At 54.3% G+C, this 25,478-nt stretch overlaps 1 protein-coding gene across 1 annotated transcript in view; it reads right to left on the bottom strand.

Moving 5' to 3' along the window:
* The window catches only part of LOC122378776 (E3 ubiquitin-protein ligase MIB1-like), a 43,497-nt gene extending 22,795 nt beyond the window's left edge, over window positions 1–20,702 (bottom strand). Inside the window, exons 1-13 of the mRNA XM_043360245.1 lie at window positions 20,609–20,702; window positions 15,674–15,829; window positions 15,079–15,220; window positions 14,139–14,310; window positions 12,920–13,022; window positions 12,443–12,574; window positions 11,831–11,950; window positions 11,313–11,467; window positions 9,397–9,568; window positions 8,795–8,939; window positions 7,859–8,100; window positions 7,158–7,355; window positions 3,734–3,885 (exon numbers count right to left, since the gene is read on the bottom strand). Coding sequence (XP_043216180.1) covers window positions 3,734–3,885; window positions 7,158–7,355; window positions 7,859–8,100; window positions 8,795–8,939; window positions 9,397–9,568; window positions 11,313–11,467; window positions 11,831–11,950; window positions 12,443–12,574; window positions 12,920–13,022; window positions 14,139–14,310; window positions 15,079–15,220; window positions 15,674–15,787 — 1,847 coding nt within the window. The 5' untranslated portion in view covers window positions 15,788–15,829; window positions 20,609–20,702. The remainder of the gene's footprint in view (window positions 1–3,733; window positions 3,886–7,157; window positions 7,356–7,858; window positions 8,101–8,794; window positions 8,940–9,396; window positions 9,569–11,312; window positions 11,468–11,830; window positions 11,951–12,442; window positions 12,575–12,919; window positions 13,023–14,138; window positions 14,311–15,078; window positions 15,221–15,673; window positions 15,830–20,608) is intronic.
* Window positions 20,703–25,478: the final 4,776 nt, after the last annotated feature.

Raw genomic sequence — 25,478 nt, 5'->3', positions numbered from 1 at the left:
GGTCACCGCGCCCGTGTCACCGGCAGCGAGGCGCCGTCCGATTGCCCAGTGGTCCGTTCACATCAGCTACCAGCCACACCGGAACTGAAGCCAGTGGAGCGAGAGTGTCGAGCTAAAATGCTACCATTTCTCAAGCTTTCCAGAGCCAATCGGGCAGAACTCCGTATGTTCTGTAGACTGGGGGGTCATCAGGGTCGTTGAGTCGATGGTTTTTCAGTGACCAGACTCTGATTCTGGCTTTACATAATTGACTCAGGCTTCTGTTGCATCCCCTCTGAGCAGGTACTGCATGGTGACTGTGATGCTTTTTTACTGAAGCCTGAAGTACTTACGCCAGCAGTACTTCAGTCGCCGAGTGACGCTCAGCCGTGCATCCGAGAACCATGATACGCCACAGCTGGTCTCCACTGGTCCTTGTTAGAAGCTAGAACAGCTCCTAGGTCAACGAGCGATACCAGCTGTTGTTAGGGCCAAGTAAAGCTGCATATACCACGACACGGTGTATTGTGCTTCCAGCGACCGAAGACCAAGCACGGACACGGCGACCCGCCGACTGACCCAGTCCGATCACGGTCGCGCCCTTATATAACCACGGCACAGAGCGCATGCGCAGTGACCGCGCGGCGGTCAGGCGGCTCGCCGGCCGGCCGGCCGAGCCGCCGGCCCGGCCCGCGCCTCGGCCCCGCACGACCGGTCCGCGGTCACAATATCCCAACAGATGCAGGCTGGGTGCGGCACCCGCTGGACTCCTGGGGATGCAGGCTGGGTGCGGCACCCGCTGGACTCCTGGGGAGAGTGGCCCGCTCTCTCCCTCTCCCTCTCCCTCTCCGCGGACATCCGTCAATCAGCCTGTCGGGCCCCGGGGCCGGAGTGGCGCACCAATCCCATTACGATCCCGCACAGCCGGCGCGCTGTCTTACCATCAGCCTAATACCACACCGGTGTTGTTGTTCGATTACCGCCTCATCACTCCGAGCGCTGCCGGAGGACCAGGGGAGAAAACGTGCAAAAATCCACCGTACGTTTGATCCAGGCCCGACCGACCACCGCTACTGCCGCTGCGGTTGCGTTGGTAGTCCTGGCTCGGAGCCGGCCGGACTGCGGGCGGGACCCGTCGCTAGAAGTCGACCCGACCGCCGCCAGACTGGGGACCCGTCGCCGCAGCGTCTGAGCCCCAATCCGGACTGCAGCGGTGGCGGCTGCGGAGGCCCATCGCTAGGAGCTGGCCGGACCGCCGCCGCAGCGTCTGGGCACTATTCCGGACCGCGGCGGTGCCGGTCTGTCAGCTGGCCGCTGACGGGGAGGGGCCGACGGTCGGCCCGGCTCACCTGAGTGCCCGCCAATCGATACACGGGCGGAGGCGGGGGCGGGGGCGGGGGCGGCCGGTCCGTTCACGCCGACCGGCTGCTAGGTGCCGTCTAACGACCGCCGATCAATGGCGAACGGCCGCACAGCTGAGCAGACGGACCAACGGTCACTGACCAGTGGTCAGGTGGCAGCGGTCAGCGACCAGTCATCAGAAGTCAGACTCCAATGACAGCTCTGTAAAGTTGTCAGTGGCCGATGCTCTGAGGTACTCAGCTAAGTCGGTGGTCGCTGGTTTCCGCCGATCACAGACCACAGAAAAGTACAACCCAAATGCCGCCGTAACCGACGTTACCGTTTGGTTCACAGAAGCTGTCGGTGATCTACGTGCGTGCGGACCGCGACACCTAGCCGCCACTGTCTCTGCCACCACTGCGGCCGGGCCGGGTCGGGTCGAGCCGGGTCGGCACCGGGCGGGGCTTCGGCTTCCACTGAGATGGTTGGACAGACCTCTTCGGAGGACGCTTGTGCCAAGGTAATATTTTATTTTTGACTAAATATGAATTAGGAGAGGACTCAAATTATGACGTCGAGAGTGACAGAGCGATTGAGGCATAAGCTGACATTGGTCCGTGACCAGAATCATCAGTGGACCGTTTGACTGGTGGTCCAAGTCATTATAGGCGCCCTTGTTTACAGACATTTGTCAAGTGAATGTTTCAAATGTAACAAAAGAGCGTGCCAGTTGTGACCACTTTCCGTCCAATAAAAAAATGAATGATTAGGCCTACGAAGAAAGAGTGCGGCTGGGCCGGCCCGAGCAGCTCGCTCCAGTACCCGTCCGTCCGTCCGTCCGTCCATCCGTCCTTCTGTGGGTCCGCGGTGGGCGGCTGGGCCGTCCCGAGCAGCTCGCTCCAGCACTGGTCGGCCGTCCGGCGGGCGGGCGGCTCGAGCGTCCCGGCCGGTGCCATTGATCGCAGTCCGGATGGCGACGGCGACGGATGAGAGTGTTACGGGCCCCCGACGGACGGCCGAGAACGGCGCGGAGACGGAGGGGGAGAGAGAGAGGGCGGAGGAGAGGGAGAGACCAGGGGAATGGGCGAGGCCGGCGGCAGATGATGGTGGCAGTGATCAAGATTACTTAGAGATAATACCCATGGAGATGTGATGGATATCTCCTATACAATGCGTAAGAATCCCATCCAATGTGCTATATATCTATAAATATTATAGCCCTACCCAGCCCGTATATGCCGATGAACTCACGGCGCTTATTCAGCTCGCACTCAGTGCCGGGGCAGTAGAGCACACGACTCTAGTATAGCACGCGGCTCCAGTGCCCGAGGACGCACGGCTCCAATGCCGCTCGCCGGCCACCTGTGTGTGGCCAGCGATCCAGTGTGTGACCCGCCACCCACTACCACCCGCATATGTAGTCGATCCAGCCTTCCAGCCGCACTGAGCCCCACCCGCGCAGCCCGCGTCACCGGGCCAGCGGCGGCGCCGGTGACGCGCGTGCATTCAGGCTACCTCGGCCGGCCGGGGTTGCCGGAGATCGATACACCGTGCTCACTCGGTGCCGGCGGCGGCGCGGGCAGGTGGGAAGCCAGACACCACTGTCCAGCCGTCCGCAGCGGCCGCCCGGTGACCGCGGCCGCACGGGGCTTCCTTAACCAAAAGGATGGCCACCGCCAGAAGTGCGGCCAAGTTCCGCCCGGCAGCGCGACAACTTCGGTCCCGGCGGGCGCACAGTCGGGTGTGCTCGTCAATGGAAATGGGATGGTCGGTACGAGTGAACTGATGGCACTCGTCGTGGTAGCACTGGCATTTGGTACTTGGATTTGGGAGCAAAGTCGTATTTTGCCAACGTTCGGAAGTAAATGACAAGATACTTCGTCATCGGCATTGAGTGTCAAGGTGGTCCATCTACTTGTTTGCAAGTACACGAAACCTGCGTCCGAGAGGCAGCAATCAACCACTCATGCATTTAAATAACAATGATGGCGTAAACCTGCGCTTTTGTATGAGCTCCCCGACACAGATCGTTTACAAAATGTGTCTTAGGATCGAGGATACCAGCAGCGGAAACGTCCACTGACTCGGGGTTGCGCAGGTGTCCCTGGACTGACCAGTGGCCCCACAGAGGTGTCTGATGGCTGACCTGGGGTTGGACTAGTGACTGTGAACTGACCTGGGGTTGGGCAGAGGTGTCCGTGGACTGACCTGGGGTTGCCGGACTGACCTGTGGCTGCCCGCAGTACCGTGGACTGGCCTGGGGTTGCCGCACGGTGCCCTGGACTGGCCTGAGGTGTCGGTGGAACTGAGCTGGAGTCGGGCTAGAGCTGACTGTGGACTGACCTGGGGTTGGGCCGCAGAGGTGTCTGTGGACTGACCTGGGGTTGCCGCTCAGAGCTGACTGTGGACTGACCTGGGGTTGCCGCGCAGCGCGGCGTGGTGCAGCGCATTGAAGCCGTTGTTGTTGGCCAGGGTGATGTCAGCGCTGTGCTCCAGCAGCAGCGACACCATGTCGTCCCGCTTCTTACTGATGGCGTCGTGCAGCGCCGTGTCGCCGTCCTGGTCCTGAGGAGAAAGAAGCAGACGGTCAGTATAGGCGCTGCGAACGGGTAACGAGCAGGGGAAAACTCGGCTCTGGGGGAGGGGGAAGACCGCAGCTTCGCTAGCGACGATTGGTTTCAAAACGAGCCACAAACAAATGATTAAAATATGGATTCGATGAAAAAATCATTAAATGTATTCATTCAACACTACAAACGTAGAAGCATCGTTGTGATTTTATTTGGAAAGGATTGCATCTTAGTCCTCACCAATAATCAACGTCTTTCTTAGATCGCCGACCTGTGCGACTATACCCTTTCGGGCACCATCTACTGATCATTTTCGATAGAAATTAAATGCAGGTTTGCCAGCGCATTTAGTTTGGTCTGTTCAATATACCGCCGTTAGAAGCTAAACTAGAATTAGCTAATGAAATATGGAGCCGCACGGTGTGGTGGAAACCCATAAGGAAGTTACACGGGCGCCAAATCCAGCTCAGAGCCAGTGCGGCGGCGGCCCGCCCGCGGCCGGGCCGTTCGGACGCGGCCCGGGCTCAGCCTCCGCCCGGGTTAAGGGAGGGCACTCCGCCCCCGTCCAGGGAGGAGGGGGAGCACTCGGCCACCCAGCGCCGACACTGATTGGATCAGACGCCATCAAAGCGGCGGGCCGACCGGCCGGCCAGCCAGCGACCGTTCGCCGCACGCGCTGCCCCCCCCCTCCCCGACCCACTGACGCACAGCCCCATCCCCCCCCCCGGCCGAGCGGCTGCATTAAAGAGACCCTCCCACCTTAACATTAGATTTGAGTTGAGATAGCCAAAATGGGGTCCCTGGCTCACAATTACCGGTTTCGGCACTCACAACATCGAGAAATACCTTAACTCGGAAATATTGAATTTCAAAATTGCAGCATTTTGATTCAGAGGGGCTAATGCATAGGAATACCCCTCTGAATGTGTGACGTCAGCTCAGATATCTAACGATTTTTAAATGTTTGACTAAAACGTTTTGTGGCACGCGGTGGTATATGCTGCTTTGCGCGCAACAAATGCCGCACTTTCAAATAAAGTCGCTGGGAACAGCGGAGATCCCAAAAAGTAAACAAAAGTAAAAGTCTAATATCTTGAAAACCGGTGAATATTTTTCGATGAAATTTGGTAGATATTTGTTTTTGCTCTTTCTGAACCGAGCGACATCACTTTCATGCCAATTCATTAACTTTTTTGAAGGTGGGAGGGTCCATTTAATAACACGGCCCCGGCCGACTCATCAGAGAAACGGTAATTTGGCTGCACCAGGCAGGAACCCAGCACTTATGTGTGCCACTCCGACTCAATATAAACCGCCCTAATTTAGTGCCGAGGGCCTGAGTTCAAAGAAAGAGACATAAAATGTCGTGCATATTGGATGTTTAAAAGACCCAGAGATGTTAAAGTTAATGACGGTAGTCACGGCTTGACAGTGATAGAGTGATGCCTGCTGCTCGGATCGAGCCACCCAGTCCAAATGCTACCAGACGGGGCGCAGAGACGGGGCGACGTCAGGTCGGAACGACGCTCATTCATTGTCACGACCGAGTTCATGAATAAGTTATCACAAGGAAATGTTTTTTAAAAAATCGTCATATCAGCAGAAAAACGCCCAAAACTTTTTCTTTTTTTTTTACAAATAATAGAGTAATTATGAAATTTCACCACACACTAAAAATTATGCGCGTTTTGCAGCGGGGATTGATTTACAAGATTTTTTACAAAAAAAAAGATGTAAGCGCGTATGTTAAAAAGAGAAATGGGGACCGCCCGGCGCCCGGACAGAGCAATTTCCAGGTCCTGGATCCCCATCCATCTCGGGCGGCCCAGCGGACATTAATCATGCAGCGCGGCAGCTCTCCTGGCGCCACCAGAGAGAGAGAGCGCTCAGCAGGGAAGGACGCGGCAGAAGAACGGAAAGAACGGACCGGTTTAATTCATTTTCAAACATAATTTCCGCTCCCTCTGTCCTCTCTTATAACATTTCTTTCATAGTTGTGGCCGCATTCGAGCAAAATTCGTGCGCAGACAGGTGTACTACAGCGAGGAACATACAAGAACTTCGCGAAGCTGCAGCTTATCATGACCTTACGTTACCCGCCCGTTCCTTAACCAAGATACCTAAAATTAAAAAAGACGTACCCAAACATAAAGAGCTTCGACTTTTTAAGAGTACAGACGTGCTAGGCCATTGAACGGTTCTGGGCCATGACAATGACGGTGAATTGAAATGTTGCGTGACAATGCTTTTTTAAATTGATCATTATCGCAACCATACGGAAAAAATGGTGTGCATAATTAGGGAGGAGGTATCTCGTGCACGCTTCCCATTGATAAGAAATACTTAAAAGAAATGCAAGATCCGCCTGCAAATGAAATAACCAAACGAATCGCCGTCGGCGGTAGCTATCCTGTCGTCAGTGACCGACCTGGAATCTCGAGTGGCAGCCGTTCTATCGACCGTCGACGGTGTGTACCCCGGACCAGTGACTGACGTGCAGGCTGGGGTGGCAGCCGTTCTCTCTACATTCAGCAGCTACCCTGGCGTCAGTAACTGACCTGCAGGCTGGGGTGGCAGCCGTTCCCTCTACATTCAGCTACCCTGACGTCAGTGACTGACGTGCAGGCTGGGGTGGCAGCCGTTCTCTCTACATTCAGCAGCTACCCTGGCGTCAGTAACTGACCTGCAGGCTGGGGTGGCAGCCGTTCCCTCTACATTCACCTCTCTACGTTCCCTCTTCACGCGCTCAATGACCAGTATGCTCCAAACACGATGCGCAGCATGTTCACGCGGAGACGAGACACGTCACTTCGTGATACCCGTCTCGCTCGATCAGAGCAGCTCGCGCTGCCAAGGGTACGGCTGAGTACCACTCAACGTGTCTTCTCTTACCGAGCCGCGACAGCGTGGAACACGCTCCCGCCTACTGTAACACAGTGCACTTCGAGAGGGCAGTTCATGGTCAGGTTGGGAGAGGTGCAACAGAGTGGAAACAGTGCTTAGGTGTGTGATATCTGTAGGCATGATTTATCATCGAGTGTTTATCTAGAACGCCTCAGTTTGTCTTATTGTGTGTCTGTGCAGTGTGCAATGTGCATTTATTGTATGACGCAAACATCCGAACAGCTGTGCGCGCACGGATGGAGTTTAATATACCATACCATATACCATATTCAGCTACCCAGGCGTCAGTGACTGACCTGCAGACTGGGGTGGCAGCCGTTCTCAGGTAGGTACTCTGCCGTCGGCGGTGGCTGTTTAACTGACCTGCAGGCTGGGGTGGCAGCCGTTCTCGAGCAGCGTCTGCACCAGGTTGTAGAGGCCCTTGTTGACGGCAATGTGCAGCGCCGTCTGGCGGCGCTTGTTGCGCGCGTTCGGGTCGGCACCGGCCTGTATCAGCTGCACCATGACGGCCGGCTCGTCCCCGTGCGCGGCGTGGTGCACCGCCCGGTCGCCGTCCTTGTCCTGGGAACAGACATACCGACGTGACCACCTATACACGGAGACAACACCGCCCGGTCCCCGTCCTTGTCCTGGGAACAGAGAGACAACGGCCAGTCAGCCACAGACACATACACCGCCCGGTCACCGTCCTTGTCACAGACAATGCCCGGTAAGTGACGAATATGCAGCACACAAACATACACCTTCACACAACGATACCATGAATACATCACGTGTCCATACTGACGGTCTCTCACCACTCCGCGTAACTGACGTCTCAGTTCTACAGCACACGTTCACCTCCCGTGTAACTCCACCAGCTCTCCAACCCATTTCAATGTCATCTTTGCACTGCAATCTGATCCTCCCGGCTCCCGCCCGCCGTCTCACGTCCTCTATAAAGACATCTATCTCATTCCCTCACCCGCCCTCTCAGCTGTACTACAAAGACATGCCGCCCTCTCACTCAACCATTCTCTCAGATCTCTACAAGGACATCCTATACTCTCACCCTATCATCTCACCTCGATTTCGGTGTCGACTTTGTGCATGAGCAGCAGTTTGATGACCTCCTGGTGGCCGTTCTGGCTGGCCGCGTGCAGCGCAGTGTGCCCGGCGAACACGCCGTCCCGCGACGCGTCCGGACGCTTCAGGATCTCCTCGCACTTCTGGATGTCGCCGTTGGCGGCCGCCTTCACCAGCTCCTCGTTCACGTCGCCGGAGACTTGTGAGTCAAACAGCTTCTTCAGCATGGCCGTCAGACGCTCTGCGGACGGGCGAGGGACGAGGTAAGGTGGAAGGTAGGCGGCCAGAGGTCTGCAGCTGCAGTCAACGCAACGCCAGGGTGATCTGCTTAGCAGCTTACAGCCGAATCCAGCATCAACGCTCATCGGGCAGTTATAGTCGACAAAGAATGACACCCAAGTCGAAAATGGTTGACAATACAACAGCAAAGATCTTGAGCTGGTAGCCTTTGACAGCCTAATCAAAGCAACGTTGCTAATTAGCTGAATTAATAGGCGCACAAAAGCAGCTGCCAAATGAGGGCTAGATGACAAATTACCACGGGGAAACGTCATAGAAGCGTCAACTAAATACCTAACAGTCCCGAGAAAAGTCCGCGCATCTCCTGTATATCTGTTAAAAAAAGTCCGAGCTCACTAGCAGAAGATCCTGCAGTGTCTCCAATCCCAGTCAGTCAGCCCGGCCCCCACCGCTCACACCCACTAGAACAGGAGGCCACTGAGCCCTCCAGACGACCCCGCAGGTTCACCTCCCCCCCCCCATGTCCGTCCGTCTCTCACCTCCGCTGGAGGAGGAGGCCACCGATACCTCAGAGGATCCCCGCAGCCCCCCCCCCGTCCCTTGTCCCCTGCTCACCCCCGCTGGACGAGGACACCACCAACCCCTCAGAGGACCCCTCAGCCCCCCCCCCTCCCCGACCCCTGCCGTTCGCTCACCACCGCTCGACGAGGAGGCCACCGATCCCTCGGAGGCCACCTTGGTGACGGCCAGTGGGTTGTAGGTCCACGAGGTGCCGCATACCTCCACCTTCAAGTCGTTGTCGTGGTAGATCTGCTGCACACGGCCGATGTTCCCCAGCGTCTGGCGGCGCGGCCGGCAGCCACAGTCAGACACATGCCGGGGTCGAGAAATGCGCGGGGAGAAGGGAGGCAGTAGGGGAAAATTGATCGAGGGGTGTCTGTCTGGAGACAAGTGTGGCAGAATTATTGTCAGGGAGAGAGAAGGTGAAGCGAGTCAGTCGAGAGATGGTCCTGCGGGGTTACTCGGGGAGGGAATAAGTCAAAACAAAAACCAGCCATGAATGACAAAAGTAACTGAAGTCGACTGAATCTAACACAGAATTTGTCACTGATTAGAAGCGCGATCGACCACCTGACTGCCACACAGTTTTGAACGACACTTAACCATCGGGTCGTCACTAACCACGCGCACACAGTCCCCGCCACGCCCTTCACTGGCGCTTCCAGTCCCACCCCTGTCTATCCGGCGGTCGGCGGTGAGCACGGCTCCTCAGCGCTCCCTGGGATCGTCTACTCACCGGCAGCATGGCCTCGGCCCACTCTCCGTGGCCGCGCTGCAGCACCTTGATGCGCTCCAGGTCGCTGTGAATCTGCACCAGGTCGCCGACGGCGAACTGGCTGCCGGCCGACTCCGGGCCGCCGCCGCTGGCGCTCGACACCTTGTTCAGCGCGCACGGGTTGAACGTCCAGCTGACGGCGGTGAGAGGGACAGTGTGGTCAGAACAGGGGTGGTCGGCGGTCAGAGGGGGGACAGTGTGGTCAGAACAGGGGTGGTCGGCGGCGGTCAGAGGGACAGTGTGGTCAGAACAGGGGTGGTCGGCGGCGGTGAGAGGGACAGTGTGGTCAGAACAGCGGTGGTCGGCGGCGGGAGCAGTGGGTGAGAGGGGCAGTGTGGTCAGAACAGGGGTGGTCGGCGGCGGTGAGAGGGGCAGTGTGGTCAGAACAGGGGTGGTCGGCGGCGGTGAGAGGGGCAGTGTGGTCAGAACAGGGGTGGTCGGCGGCGGTGAGAGGGGGGGGGGGCAGTGTGGTCAGAGCAGGGGTGGTCGGCGGCGGTGAGAGGGGCAGTGTGGTCAGAACAGGGGTGGTCGGCGGCGGTGAGAGGGACAGTGTGGTTAGAACAGGGGTGGTCGGCGGCGGTGAGAGGGACAGTGTGGTCAGAACAGGGGGTGGTCGGCGGCGGTCAGAGGGACAGTGTGGTCAGAACAGGGGGTGGTCGGCGGCGGTCAGAGGGGCAGTGTGGTCAGAACAGGGGTGGTCGGCGGCGGTGAGAGGGTCAGTGTGGTCAGAACAGGGGTGAACGGTGAGAGGGACAGTGTGGTCAGAACAGGGGTGGTCGGCGGCTGGGAGAGGGACAGTGTGGTCAGAACAGGGGTGGTCGGCGGCGGTCAGAGGGACAGTGTGGTTAGAACAGGGGTGGTCGGCGGCGGGGAGAGGGACAGTGTGGTTAGAACAGGGGTGGTCGGCGGCGGTGAGAGGGACAGTGTGGTTAGAACAGGGGTGGTCGGCGGCGGTGAGAGGGACAGTGTGGTCAGAACAGGGGTGGTCGGCGGCGGTGAGAGGGGGGGCAGTGTGGTCAGAGCAGGGGGTGGTCGGCGGCGGTGAGAGGGGGGGGGGCAGTGTGGTCAGAGCAGGGGTGGTCGGCGGCGGTCAGAGGGACAGTGTGGTCAGAACAGGGGTGAACGGTGAGAGGGACAGTGTGGTCAGAACAGGGGTGGTCGGCGGCTGGGAGAGGGACAGTGTGGTCAGAACAGGGGTGGTCGGCGGCGGTCAGAGGGACAGTGTGGTTAGAACAGGGGTGGTCGGCGGCGGGGAGAGGGACAGTGTGGTTAGAACAGGGGTGGTCGGCGGCGGTGAGAGGGACAGTGTGGTTAGAACAGGGGTGGTCGGCGGCGGTGAGAGGGACAGTGTGGTCAGAACAGGGGTGGTCGGCGGCGGTGAGAGGGGGGGCAGTGTGGTCAGAGCAGGGGGTGGTCGGCGGCGGTGAGAGGGGGGGCAGTGTGGTCAGAGCAGGGGGTGGTCGGCGGCGGTGAGAGGGGGGGGCAGTGTGGTCAGAGCAGGGGTGGTCGGCGGCGGGAGAAGAGGATGGGAGGGGCTGACAAAGACGAGATAATAACAGTGCACGGTAAATGCTGCCTAGTGCCCACTGTACTTGTGAGTGACTGTTCAGGAAATTGTGCATACGAATCAAATAAGAAAACACGGAAATCATATAAAAACTACAGCTGAGAAAAACATACCGCGCGATAAAACATACCAGTATTAACCGCGCAACCAGGTCACCATCAAAAGGCATCTTCTCCTTTGAGACACGGGTCACAAAAGGCAGCCGAGTCGCTCCCACCGTCCACCCCAACCACTGCCCCGTGTCCCTCCGTGCGGTGTACCCCACATCGCTCGCCGCGGCCGCCGCTCACCGGCCGCCGCCGCCGCTCACCGGTTTCCGCTGGGGTAGGAGACGACGATGTCATGGTCCTCGTCGATGCCGACCACGGTGCCGGCTGTGCCGAGACACTCGAACATGCCGTCCGTCCAGCCGCCGTGACCGTACTGCAGCGACTGCACGATGTCCAGGTCCAGGTCCACGTTCACCTGCCGAGGACACGCGGGCGTCAGGTCACGGCACACGGACAGTGGAGGGGGAAGGGGAGTTCAGCTCAGTTATACAGTCGACTGAGTGAGTGAGCATTTACCAAACCATGGAGGACGAATGCGGAGCTAGCCAGAAGGCAAATCACTCACACTCAGCGAAGTAACAAAGAAAAAGCAATGAAACCTATACAGAGATAAGTACGCTTATTTTCCAGAGCAAGAAAAAAAGGAAAAACGAGTGGCAATGGCTTAACTGGGCTCTAGAACTGCCTGAGCCGGAAATATGACATAACAAGCATGTGAGTTTCAAAGCAGCCGCACAAGTTTCCCAGTCCGTGCAGCAGCTCAAAAGTACCGACTGACCTGGTCGCCGATGCTCCACCCGTGTCCAGCGCTGCGGCCCGGCCCCTGCTCCCCCAGCAGCGGCAGGTGGTCCCGGTACACGGTGCCGCCCTTGGCGTCATTGACCACCTTCAGGTCGGCCTGTACGAGCATACAGTCAGAGCTGGTCAGTGACAGTGAAGGGATATGGAGGAAGGAAGGAGACCGTGACCCTCTGGGCGTCATTGACCACCTTCAGGTCGGCCTGTGCGAGAATAGTCAGAGATCAGTGGTCGCGAAACATACAAACTGCGCGACGGATGGAGGGAGAGACGGAGATTGATATAAGAGCGGGAGAGGTAGACGAAGGGAGAGAACAGAGAAGTCATCAACTGGCTTATATGTATGCGTACGTAGCTGTCGAAGACAAAATTCATGCTCCATGTGTGCACAGCTAAATATGCTACCGATCCATGGTATAGGCTACCCATCGGTCGCCCGTTCTGCAGTCACTGAACTGCTGCCACAATAAAAAGATGTCAGTCGGGGTCAAACTTAATCAGTTCACACCACCACAAATACATCACCAGTTCAACACCAGCCCAATCCTACGCCACCCTCCCTCGCTCCTGCCCTCCGCCGACGGGCGCTCACCATGCCCTCGAAGCCGACCCGGTAGAGGTTCTTCTGGCCGTTGTCCCAGATGACGTACGCGGCGGAGCGCGGGCTGGCCGCCGACCAGTCCTGGATCTCGGTCACCTTGCCCCGCCGGCCGTTACCGCCGTCCTGTGGACAGCAGCAGCGGTGGCCGTCAGGTGGCGTCGAACGGTACAGGGACGCCGCCGCTGCCGCTGCTCACTCGGGCCCCGGTCGAAAGTAGAGACTGGTGCAGCGTCAGGAAAAAACTTAAGATACGGTTAGCACTGAGCATTAAGCGAAATATCAACACCTCAAAAAAAAAAAAATGATAGGGACTTCTTGGCTGGGAAGTTGGGGACCTTTAAACAAGAAAACCCGCGACCATAACTGCGACCATAATTTGCCATAAATGCGACCACAACCGACCATTACCATAACTGCGGCCACCCAGCTAATCTGCACCGCCAGCCTAGGGAGCAGTATGACTCTCACCTGGTCCTCCCACTGCCAGTCGACGCCGCGCACCACCCGGGCGCCCGGAAATATTCCCCGCACGGACGTCTTCTTGCTCTTCCGACGCGGCTCGACCAGCACTCTGGAAGCAGGCAGGCAGTGTGAGCAGCTCGTGGCATTGTGATGCGCGAATGCTAGACGACAATACAGATCTGTCTCTGTGCCGTCACAACCCTGCCTTCGTACACTGCAAATACAATACCTCACTTCACACTACGATGTGTTTCGGTCCAATGTAAGCAAGCGAAATACAATCTATACCCTATGAATCCCATATGAACACGCTTACACACAGTTCAATTACCGACGCATTACGAGCGAGCTAATTGAAAAATATATCTTTTAAATTTTCAAACTTCATAACTCATATTTTCCTAACCAAACATCAACCTCTCGGATGAGCCCAGCATCTAGACCCTGAACTGAACAACTGTTCTCAAAACAAGCGATCTCGCCACACTGTTCCCCGATGCTGAGTGAGTGCTGAGTAGGCGTGCTGCCATCTACATACAGCTTCCTTTCCTAGTCGCGTGCCTGCCACCCGCTCAGTGGCTCAGCTCAAACTCCGACCCTGCTGAGGCCGACCATGTCATCTACCGTCCACCCGGCTACACTGGACGGCTTCCGTCCCACCCGCAGCTGTCCCAGCACGCCTCGACGAGGGGCGGAGCGGCCCAGACTCGGCCGGGCGGACGGCGGCGGCCGTACCTCTCTGAGCCGGGCGCGGGGCGGGGGCCGTACCTCTCTGAGCCGGGCGCGGGGCGGGGGCCGTACCTTTCTGAGCCGGGCGCGGGGCGGGGAACGTACGTACCTCTCTGAGCCGGGCGCGGGGCGGGGGCCGTACCTTTCTGAGCCCGGCGCGGGGCGGGGAACGTACGTACCTCTCTAAGCCGGGCGCGGGGCGGGGAACGTACGTACCTCTCTAAGCCGGGCGCGGGACGGGGGCCGTACCTCTCTGAGCCGGGCGCGGGGCGGCGGCCGTACCTCTCTGAGCCGGACGCAGGGCGGGCACCGTACCTCTCTGAGCCGGGCGCGAGGCGGGGGCCGTACGTACCTCTCTGAGCCGGGCGCGGGGTGGGCGCCGTACGTACCTCTCTGAGCCGGGCGCGGGGCGGCGGCCGTACCTCTCTGAGCCGGGCGCGGAGCGGCGGCCGCACGTACCTCTCTGAGCCGGGCGCGGGGCAGGGGCCGTACCTACCTCTCTGAGCCGGGCGCTGCGATCCGGTAGAAGCGGTGACGCAGTTGGTGCTTGTCAGCGTGGTAACACACCGAGCACAGGTCGTAGTTGGAGCAGTCGGCACACTTCCAGCGGATCCCGAAAATGGGCTGCTGCCGGCAGGTATCGCAGATAGTACCCTCGTGCTTGGTGCCTGTCGGTACAGGGGCAATGGTCAAGGCAAATCGCCGAGCTGCGGTGCGCAGACCGCAACACACGCTCCGTATAGCAAAACTGTTCCGAACTAGCTCTGTGAATACAACCGTGAATGTGGTAACGGTTGTCCAAAACCAAAGTGCATACGTGACTGGATGCTTCATAAAGAATTGACGATTGGAGTTTAATACATTCATTCATCGAGCAGGAGTATAAGCGTAATGGTCTTGAAAGGTTCCTTGAAATAGATTACGAACAGGAGCAACATATGATGCGAGTCGAAAGAAACCCCGGAGCGGAGCGGCTCCCTCTCCGGATGCTGGTGCACGTCAGACTCCCGGGGCTGAGCCTGCACCGGCCCGGCTGCGGCTGGCCGGCGGACCACATGCAAGCACAGAAAGTACGGCGACGGCCCTCCAGCGGGCCAATGGTTGGCACTCAATATCTCATGACCGTGACACCACAAAGACATGCAAACACCACCTATGTTACAAGACCCGAGGCCGTTGCACTGGACGGCTCTGCATTTGGTTATTGGAAAGAGGTTACGTTATACACATTTTCGAGCCGCAAGGTATGCCATTAAAATTATGTACAACCATGAAGTAGATAAATCAAGTGAAATAAATGAAATGAGCCAACAAATGACGGGATATTAACATCCCGCCCGCCGAGGTCAGCTACCCTTCCATTCCATCCCGGCCGGAGACCGGCTGTCCCTACGGACGTGTCCGCCGAGCGGCAGCGGCGGCGGTGCACCCCTCACCGGTGGGCGCGCTGTCGATGACACGCAGGTCGTAGGCGCCGGCGCAGCGGTAGTTGGCCGCCGTGCCGTTGTCCCAGACGACCACCACCTCCTCAGAGGACTCAAAGTTACGCACGGTGCCCACGTGGCCCTCGCCGCCGTCCTGCCGGCCAGCCGTACGGTTACTGGGTGTCCGGGACACAGTGCACGGCCACACAGCTGCATCAGACGGCAATCAGGGAGAACAACAGTCGGCTGCACAGTGAATAGTATACGCTCCTCGAGATTATACAAAACAAAACACAAAGCTGGATAGAATCAGCAATCGGTAGTCCCTGGCATTAAAAATGGCAAAACAAGTAAAGAACATATTGGAATTCTTTAGACTTTTATTGAACAATTATAGCACATATGATGCTTAGACAGAACTAGATCACAAGTAAATAAAAAGATCCCAATTCGACTGCACACAAGATGATCCACAAACTGGCAGCTAGGTACTCTTGGAGTCAGACGACGAGCTAGTTACTAGCTGACGATCACGTCTGGTTCGCACTCCTCCACTGATGGCGACAGTCGGTCACTGCTGCCCCCACCGTCTCCCAGTCCCTCTCACCTGTTTGCACCATTTCCAGTCGGGGCCGCGCATCACGCGCGCGCCCACGCCCTCCATCATGATGCGCGCCGTGCGGGTGGGCACCACAGAGTTTCGAGCTGACACGCCGTCCATGGTCCGCCCCGAGAACTGCACCCGCCGGCCGGGTCAAACAGCCTGTGACAAGAAACGGCTGTCAGCTCGCAGCCACCTCCACGTGGAGCGTTTGCCTTCCGGTCCATGGCTGAAAATCTTCACTGTGACAGTATGTGGGTGCTCCGTGACGATGTTTCTGGTCTGATGTTAACACACTTATGTGTACCTACTTCCTAATTTGTGTATAAATAAATGCATCGTACACATCCAGCCAATGTAGGTAGGAAGAACCGTGTGAAACGCCCAGGGGAGGTAAAACGCCCCATGTCCTTATTTATGACACAATTGTTTTCTTCCTTTTATAAACATTACAGGTGAAACAGGTGCTGTGGAAGCAAAATGCTGATTAAGTTTGGTGGGCGCCATTATCATTGGGCTTATTTTATAGCCAAAAACATGATTTTATGAGATTTCTTAAATAAATATCTGTCATAAAAACGACATTAATTCACTGTTTAGTTGTCACTTTGAGCTGAGATGCTTCGGCAAGCAAGACTAGTTTATTGTCTACCAAAAGCTTGCTTAAACTAAACGTAGACATGGTACTCAAAATGACTGTTCCAGGTTTGCTGATTTATCAGATATGTCGCCACACAGAGGCATTGTAAAATTTGCAAAACGCTCCGGCACCTGGTTTCAAAAACATCCATACCATTTTTACATGTAAATGTGTCGTACGTTCCAAAAGTGGCTTAATTGCGATGCATTGCTGCTGTCGGGTAAAGAGGTGACAAGAATATTGGAAACAGTGAATTTTTTGCAACGGGTCAGTATATTGAGCAAGATGAATTTGCTTGAAAAAGCTGAAGTATCGTTTGTTTTCGAAACGGTACTTCATCTACCGAAACAACACCTAAGGTATTTCATCTAACTCTATTGACTATTCTCCGAAGGCGATGGTACTGACCTTAATACGTTTCTACTTACCTAAACAGGAGAATAGTACGGCTGAAAATGAAATATTAAGTGCAATATTGCAATGCAATTTGCCGGCCCCGTAGCTCGATTGGTAGAGCGTTGGACTCCACGTGGTGAGAGCACGCGTTCCCGGTTATAACAGTCCGGGTTCGAAGCGCGACGGGCGCTTGGCATTTATGGGCCTTCTGACAGGTATGGCTGCGGTTGGTGGCAGGCCGTAGCCAGACGAAGTCAGTGAAGGGACCGGCCGTGCGCGGCTTTGTGCGCATGTTAAACTTTGGACTCTAAATTCTGCCATAGAACTGGAATTGCGCGATCGTCCTCAATCAAGATGTTCGCAGATGACACGAAAATTTACAGGAGTGTCAACCGGGCATCAGACGTTCTCACCCTCCAAGCTGACCTAGATACACTCGTTGAATGGTCGGAATGCTGGCAGCTGCCCTTCAATGGAACAAAATGCAAGTCACTGAATCTGGGCTCCCACAATGGAAACCACGTCTATCACATGAGCGCCACGCAGCTGGACCACACCTAATAGAGAAGGACCTCGGAATCTACGTGGACCACCAACTCAAGTTCCGTGAGCAGGCAGCCGCGGCGATTTCGAAGGCATCGCGCCTGATCCGTCGAAGCTTCGCCCTCCTAGACGAGAACACTCTGCCTCTGCTGTTCCGAACCATGGTCCGACATCACCTGGAATACGCAAACTCCATTTGGGGACCTTTCAATCAGGAGGACCAGAGGCACGTAGAAAAGGTCCAGAGGAGAGCTACGAAGCTGGTTGCCGCCATCCGAAATCAGCCAGATGAGGAGAGGCTCCAGAGTCCAGATTCTCGACCTGCTGTCTCATAACTGTCTACCAGGTGCTCACATAGGGGATTGACCTCGAGGCAGAGGGATTCTTTGCGGCGGCAGCGACAGGCAACACCCATGGACACCAATGGAAGCTGTCAAAACCGAGGGCTGTATCCCGAGTGCATCGAAATGTCTTGAGTCTTCTCGGTCCGAGTCATCAACGATTGGAACGGACTCCCGCCATCAGTTGACGATGCCCCCGGCCTGAACGCCTTCAAAGCCAGACTGCAAAGCATGGCAATTTCGACGAGATCTCGTCGGTGCGGGCTTGTTCGGCTGGTGCGGATTTGGCTTGGACCTTGGAGCGGTGCGGACTTCGCTTGGTCTTCTTACTCGGCCGGGTTCCCTGCCGAGATCCCTGACTGTTCTTTGGAAAGCCCTATAAATGCGTGCCAGCCACAGTGACGCACGGTGATGGACCAAAGTTTTAAATTTACTCTATGAACTAACAATTGCGGCAGAACAAATCCATTCTCGCCTCGGGAATTATCGTGAGGAAGACGTCATTAGAACGAAGACTGGTTGCGGTGGTGACTGGTGATTGTGTGCTATATATGTCACATTTGCGAGCAGCTGGTTTGGATTGCCAATCAGTGCGCTACTTTGGAATGACATCATTGTTTTTACTCATACTTAAGTTTGTTGGGGCAATTTGATCAAGGCTCGTGAAATTCACACGTGACATTTAGCATGTAGAAGGCCCACAGAGGGGGAGAAGTTCCGAATGTCATGACTCATGTGACCCAATATGCCCTCCAGCGCCCTATTTTCACAGACGTCCGTCTATTTGCTCTATTTCAAACTTCCGGTACAAGTGCGCGGCGCGGTCCCGTGGTGAGTGTTGCTCAAGCGGTAATTTAAACTGAAATTGCACGGGAAATAATTATAGTAGATGAATTAAGTCCCTTGCATTAAAATTGGCTATGGGTTCGGTGCGGATTTTTGGGCTCTCGGCCCGCTATGGTGCGAATTTTCCGGCTCAATTTGAAGGGTTGGTGCGGATTTTGAACTTGGGCCAGTGCGCCTTGTTTTTCGACCTACGTGCCCTGGACAAACACTGGGCACATTTCAGTAGGTGGAACTATGGTCATGAGTACCCAAATATAGGAACGTTCCCATTTTTGGGAACGGAGTTCCCAAATATGGGAACGGGCGTTCCCATTTATGGGAACGGAAGGTAATTTTTCGGCCGTTCGCCCAATAAAACTCATTAGTGCATCACGTTTCAAAAAAGTGCACGCTTATTTAAGTATCTACTAAGTCTCTATAAAATTATCTTTAATCTGACCGTTGCACAAGGAAATTGACCGTCGAATGATATTTTTAATGATTTTTTGAAGTGACGGAATGGTGAAAACATGGGTTATACTACATTTAACTTGCAATTTTAAGGAAAATGAAGCGTTTTTAACATTTTGAGGTCAAGTATAATAATTTTCGCCTGGTTATGAAGTTTCATACTAGCGACACCAGATGCCGACATATGCAAGCGAACACGCGGACAGTCCGGGGGTAATATTGGTGACATTTGGTGTCGGGGCGCACGACCGCATGGAACGTCAGTGATTTTACCGAACTACTGTTGTAAACTCAGTTTCAGAGGTTTAAAATTATTCAGCTGTATTTTATCATCCCAGAAAGACATATTTTATTTGGATGCTAGCTGTTTAGAGTTGTTTTATAAGGAGCGTCATGAGCGTGGTTTTTGTCTTCCGTGTTTCTAAGCGTGATCGTTTTGGGGGAATTTCTCTTATATAGGTCGCTCTGTGTGGCTTATTTATAATTTTTATGCTGATTTCGATCATTCCTCGTGCCCATCCTACCAGGCCTTTTGCCACTTACACTCATCAAGAAAGGAAAAAAACTAGATTTTCATTGGGACTAGGTGTTTTGAGGGTGGAACATATTCAGCGTTCCCATTTTTGGATACTTCCTTGTGCTCGTCAACTATCGGTGATAAACAGACAGGTGCTTGACATGTCTCCACCCTCGGCGCGGACGGTGGATATAGGTATGGAAGACCTTGTTGAACATCGCTGAGCGTTGTGAATTACGTAATCCTGCAGAGGGGGGCGTGCCCGCAGCGAGATCGACGGGAATAAAAGCGCAGAAGACCGGGCGAAACATGCGACGGTCTTGCCGGAAAGGTCATCTGATCATTGTTGCGTTAACAATAATTTGCGGCGTTGGACGTGATGCTTGTTAATGAAAAGAGCCCCTGAAAGGGGTCGGTGAAATCGTTCCCAATTTTGGGTACGCCGTTCCCATAATAAGGAACGCTTGCAGCGCCAGTGTACGAGAGCGTTCCCAAATTTGGGCTCGCGGCCCGGATGATGGACTGCTTTAGAAATAGGGGAACGATTTGAAACTACGATGGGCCTTACAATATCAAACTCTTTCCCAACAATATTGAGACAAATATCAGGCGGTTCACGATCGTTTTATATTTTTTGGACGTCATTTAACGGTTCTTTTTCTTGTTTTGAATAATGCCTACATGGCGTTCCCATATTTGGGTTTATCGTTCCCAAACATGGGAACGAAAATGCGTTCCCGAAAATGGGTACGCTTGACCATAGTTCCGCCTACTGATTTGAAACACACAACTCACCTAAACGACTGAGTCAGGACAATGAGTCAGTATGGAGTTTGATAGGACTGGATCCTTGAGGCCAAGTGGCCTTTCAAAATTCCAAACTTTATAAGTATAAGTAAGTACCTAAGTATAAGTAAATAGGTGCATTCCGAGGGGCGAGGAAGGATACCTGCGGCCTGCGGGACCGCCATATCTATTGGTACTGTTTTATATTTTTTCATTTTGTATTCCATCAGGAAATAGCCTTAACCCCGATTTAGTGAAAAATAGATTGTATTCTACCTAAAACCTGTCATATGACGCGACTGTGACATTTGCGGCACAGAGAGACTGATGAGTTAGGAGATGATAACCATAAACACACTAGCCCAAATTATGAGATACAGACATTAATACTTCATAGAATCATACAAAAACCCTGAACTTACTGTAAGCAATCAATTTCAGGCCGAATACAGACCCAAACTATCCTCCCCTGCTGTCAGAATGGAAAATTAGTGTCTTGTCAAGGTTTAGCTTTTTCGGCCCGGTACCTTGTGGCTAAATTGAGTTATAGTTGAGTTTGACACTGGGTTTGAGCCTCCATATTTGAAGGGAAAGTCCCTGCTCTGTTGGATGGCATTGTAAACCATTATGATCATGCCATATACCTATATTATGCGTTTCACTAGATTTGCTTTCGAGTATTTCTCAACAGCGTTGAAAATGAATATCATTATTCTTTAATAGTGCTTACAAATCGGACAGCGAAACAACTCCCTTGCCTTGGCTCAGTGGCGTATCCAAGGGGGGACCCTGGGGGTCCTAGGGTCCCCCAGGGGGGCGACACGGCTATTCGCGCAATGTATTAATTTATGGGCCGCGCGGGGCCTCGCGATGACGCGGCTGGAGGCAACTGCTCAGCGCGCTAGGATACTTCTGGCCGGGCGGGGCGCTGAACGGTGTGCAATGAATGGGTTATGGTCGGGCCGACAGAGATGAGGTATTGAATTTGAATTGACATCAGCAATCGGGTGGGGAAGGAGAACGTTCCTAATCGAGCTTGGGTTGGGGAAAGCCGAAAATATCGCGATCGGCTCATAGCTCAGACAGGGCCGGGTGCCGTACCATGTGTTGTATACATATTTAGGCGGGCAGACAGAGATGAGTTATTGGATTTAAATTCACCTTACCATCGGTTTCTGGTGGGGTTTGAAAATGGTTTTAGTCAAGCTCGGAGTGGGGCAACCCACTGGCGGATCCAGGGGAAGGCATTTGGGGCAAATGTCTTCCCCCACATTGGCAGCGCCCGAAATCGCTTTTCGAGAATCAAAGAAAACTTCACAACTTTTCTGAGGAAATGTTGGTTAACCCTAGAACGCCTAGGGGGGGGGGTTGTATCAACCCCCCCCCCTGAGGTTTTTTCGAAGTGCACGCTAAACGGCTTGTCGTAGCGGGCTGAAATTTTCAATACCCCCTGGGGCAACCTTTGCGCATCTTTTGCCGAAAAAAAATTGATCAGGTCATGTCAGGTCACGGAGTTATGACGTCATAAGAGGTACAGCCTCCGGCCGGATTTTCACAAACTGAGTGCCAACGCCCGAGGTTTCCTGCCGGTGGTACGGACATCGGTTGATGGATCGTGATGAAACTTCCCATGCATGTTGGGGCAAGTATTGGCTATCATATGGTATAAGAAATTTGACCGGGTCAGGTCAGGTCACGGAGCTATGACGTCACAAGAGGAACAGCGTCCGGTACTATTTTTGAAAAGCGCCCGAACCACTATTTTGCTAATTCTTGTCACCTCAATGGGAATATGCAGCAATATTAGCTTCTATAGGGAGCAAATGGACCTCCCAAATCCAAAAATACAATCAGATTTCAAAAATTTAAAGTTTGATTTTTCGAATTTCTGCCGCCGACTGTGACCTTGCCGACTTCCGGCGCTCCCAACGCGCCATTTTTAGAGCTAGGGAAACGAAATACATACCAAACGATAGAGAATTGATTAAGGAACACGATAGTGAAGGTTTCAAGTCGATATCTCCCACCGTTTTGCCGCAATCGCCGCCGAAAGTTGAAAAAAGTCTATTTTTCCGAAAATTTGACCTTTGACCGGTCAAAAGTAGGTCAAATGTTGACCTAGGACCAAAAAATATACCACCAATCGCGAGATCTCGTTGAGAGCAATCCGTTGGTTTTTTCCGCTAAGCTCTACGACCTTCCGTTTCGAAACGCCAGGGGGGGGGGTCGTAACAACCCCCCCCCCCTGGTCGTTCGTGTTATGAGAAATGGCCTGGTCGTGCGAGGGTTAATCACACTGCACAGCAGTGCGCAAGGAATCGAAATCAGAGTTTTTTTTTAATTAATTCCAAGAAACCTTTTTGGGGTAAGCCCCCGCAGTGTCCAAGACCGCTTCCTGGATCCGCCAGTTGTGAATAAGTCACGGTCGATACCGAGCTTCGGCGGGACCAGGCGCTGTATACGTTGTTCTTTCAATGAAGAGGTGGACAGACACCTAGCCCCACATCCTACTGCTATGCCCGTGCTTCTGTGGGTGAAGCACTAAAGCATCACGGAATCCCACAGGACCTGCGAGTCGACGAGGTGGGCCGCTTTGGCCGCCGGGTACTGCAGCTCCCTGGAGTTGCCTGGGACCGATGGCAAAACAACAGCTACGGCGGTGCCCCTATGGGCCGTAGTAATTAGCGAATTCCTGTAATGTAGAGATCATATCCTCAATAATCTCCATTACCATTTTATATTCCTAAACAGTATGACAGAACAATTATGCTTGCCTACGTTCAGGCATTACCTCTGATGGTCATACGTCCAGTACAACATGTGTTGTCTGTCAAACAACAATCGACGACGGGATCTCTTCTCATTATCTCTTAAGCCATCGGTTGTCAATTCACCCACCCCGTTTCCCTAAAAATAGACGGTCAGATTCGGCCTGGGCCCTTACGACCCCTCTAGATTCGCCAGAGACGGGATCGGATCGCCGTTATTGCACCCGTCTTAGTGTCTTTAATACTATGACAGCTTCGACCACGGACTTCGGACGGGGTGATCGTTCCACGAATGTAAGAACCTCAACCATCCAGGCCTAGAGTGCATCGAGGTTTAAAAGAATGCAGTCTGTAGATCAATAAACATAACAATGGTGGTATCTTCTCATTATCCACATTATCCACATCTTCTCATTATCCACATTAAAATATCTCCCCGGCTCCCGCAACGTTCCAACGCCCCTCCGTTATGCATTCGCCTTGTGTGTCCGCCGAGCCGGCTTGCCTCCAATGACGTCATCGGCCGGCCGGCGGCGTTCAAGGTCAAACGGCTGGTGTCCTTACCTGGAGTTCTATAGCCTTGGGGTCCCCCCTGGAGCAAATTTTTTTTTTTTTTACTCGAAAAAAAAATTGAAAACACTTTGAGGGCCCTTTTCACCACTTACATTTTTTTACATAATGAAAAGTATCAATTACATTTTTAGGGACCCTTTTAGGACTATCAGAGGACCCCTTTAGGCCAACGAGGGACCTTGTAGAGTAAATTAAGGGCCCTTTACAACGAACAGGACCTTCTCAGGCACACAGAGGGCCCTCTCAGACACACAGAGGGCCCTCTCAGGCACTCAGAGGGCCCTCTCAGACACACAGAGGGCCCTCTCAGGCACTCAGAGGGCCCTCTCAGGCACTCAGAGGGCCCTCTCAGGCACTCAGAGGGCCCTCTCAAGCACTCAGAGGGCCCTCTCAGGCCCGAGGGCCCTCTCAGACATCTTGGAGAGGTCGAGAAGAGCCCTCTGAGCTCAAAGAGGGCCCTCAGATCAAAAAGGGCCCTCGGAGGCAACAGAGGGCCCTACAATGCAACAATAGAGCCCCCTGTGGTCACCAAAGGGCCCTCTGAGGCGAATAGGGGGTCCTTTTAGGCAAACAGAGGGCCCTTTGAGGCAAACAGAGGGCCCTCTAAAGGGGCGAATAAAGGGACCCTCTGAGACGAACGGGGGCCAGAGCCCAGAGAGCCCTCTCAGGCACTCAGAGGGCCCTCTCAGACACTCAGAGGGCCCTCCCAAGCACTCAGAGGGCCCTCTCAGGCACTCAGAGGGCCCTCTCAGGCACTCAGAGGGCCCTCTCAAGCACTCAGAGGGCCCTCTCAGACATCTCGAATAGGTCGAAAAGAGCCCTCTGAGGTCAAAGAGGGTCCTCTGAGATAAAAAGGGCCCTCGGAGGCAACAGAGGGCCCTCCAATACAACAATAGAGCCCCCTGTGGTCACCAAAGGGCCCTCTGAGGCGAATAGGGGGTATTGTATTGTATTGTACTTATCGTGGCAAGCCGATCCATCCGAAAATGGCTATTATTGGCTGCCGAGTCAGGTGAAACGAATGAGGTGGGCACAACATTACATACGACACACACGCATCACATTTGCACACATATTCACATTTGCGCCACCGCGCCGCTACACACTGGCCGGGTCGCCGTGTTGCTCACGCAGTAGGAGCTTCCGATACTCCCTCCGAAAGAGCCTGTGACCGAGATTGCGCAGCGCCTGAGGCAGAGCGTTATACTGCGATACAGTGGCGTATAGGAACCGGCGGCGCCCGGATTCCGTTCTAATCACGGGTAAATCGAGCAGGTCGGCCTGACGCGTATCACGCCCATGCACGCTACCTCGCGACACAATCGCGTTGGATAGGGCTTCGGGCTCTCCTGTCTCGAGCATTTTCTTTAAAGGGACCCTCCCACCTTCAAAAAAGTTAATGAATCGGCACGAAAGTGATGTCGCTCGGTTCAGAAAGCGCGAAAACGAATATCTACCAAATTTCATCGAAAAATATTCACCGGTTTTCAAGATATTAGACTTTTACTTTTGTTTACTTTTTGGGATCTCCGCTGTTCCTAGCGACTTTATTTGAAAGTGCGGCATTTGTTGCGCGCAAAGCAGCATATACCACCGCGTGCTACCAAACGTTTTAGTAAAAGATTTAAAAATCGTTAGATCTCCGCTGACGTCACAAATTCTAAGGGGGCATACCAATGCACTAGCCCCTTAGAATCCGAAAACTGCAAGTTTGAAATTCCATATCTCCGAATTAAAGCATTTGTCGATGTTGTGAGTGCCCAAACCGGTATTTGCAGGCCATGGCCACCAATTTGGCTATCTCAACTCAAAACTAATGTTAAGGTGGGAGTGTCCCTTTAATAGCGTGACAGACTGTAGACGCCACATATTCTCGGCCGAGAGCCACCGCAACTCTTTCAGCACTTCGCTTACATGGTCATACTTCCGCTTGCCCGACACAACACGAGCA

The sequence above is a fragment of the Amphibalanus amphitrite genome, unplaced genomic scaffold (assembly GCF_019059575.1).
Source record: "Amphibalanus amphitrite isolate SeventyFive unplaced genomic scaffold, NRLGWU_Aamphi_draft 000065F_arrow, whole genome shotgun sequence".
NCBI lineage: Eukaryota > Metazoa > Arthropoda > Thecostraca > Balanomorpha > Balanidae > Amphibalanus > Amphibalanus amphitrite.
The sequence above is the reverse complement of the archived record's forward strand: the minus strand, read 5'-3'. Positions and strand labels throughout refer to the sequence as shown.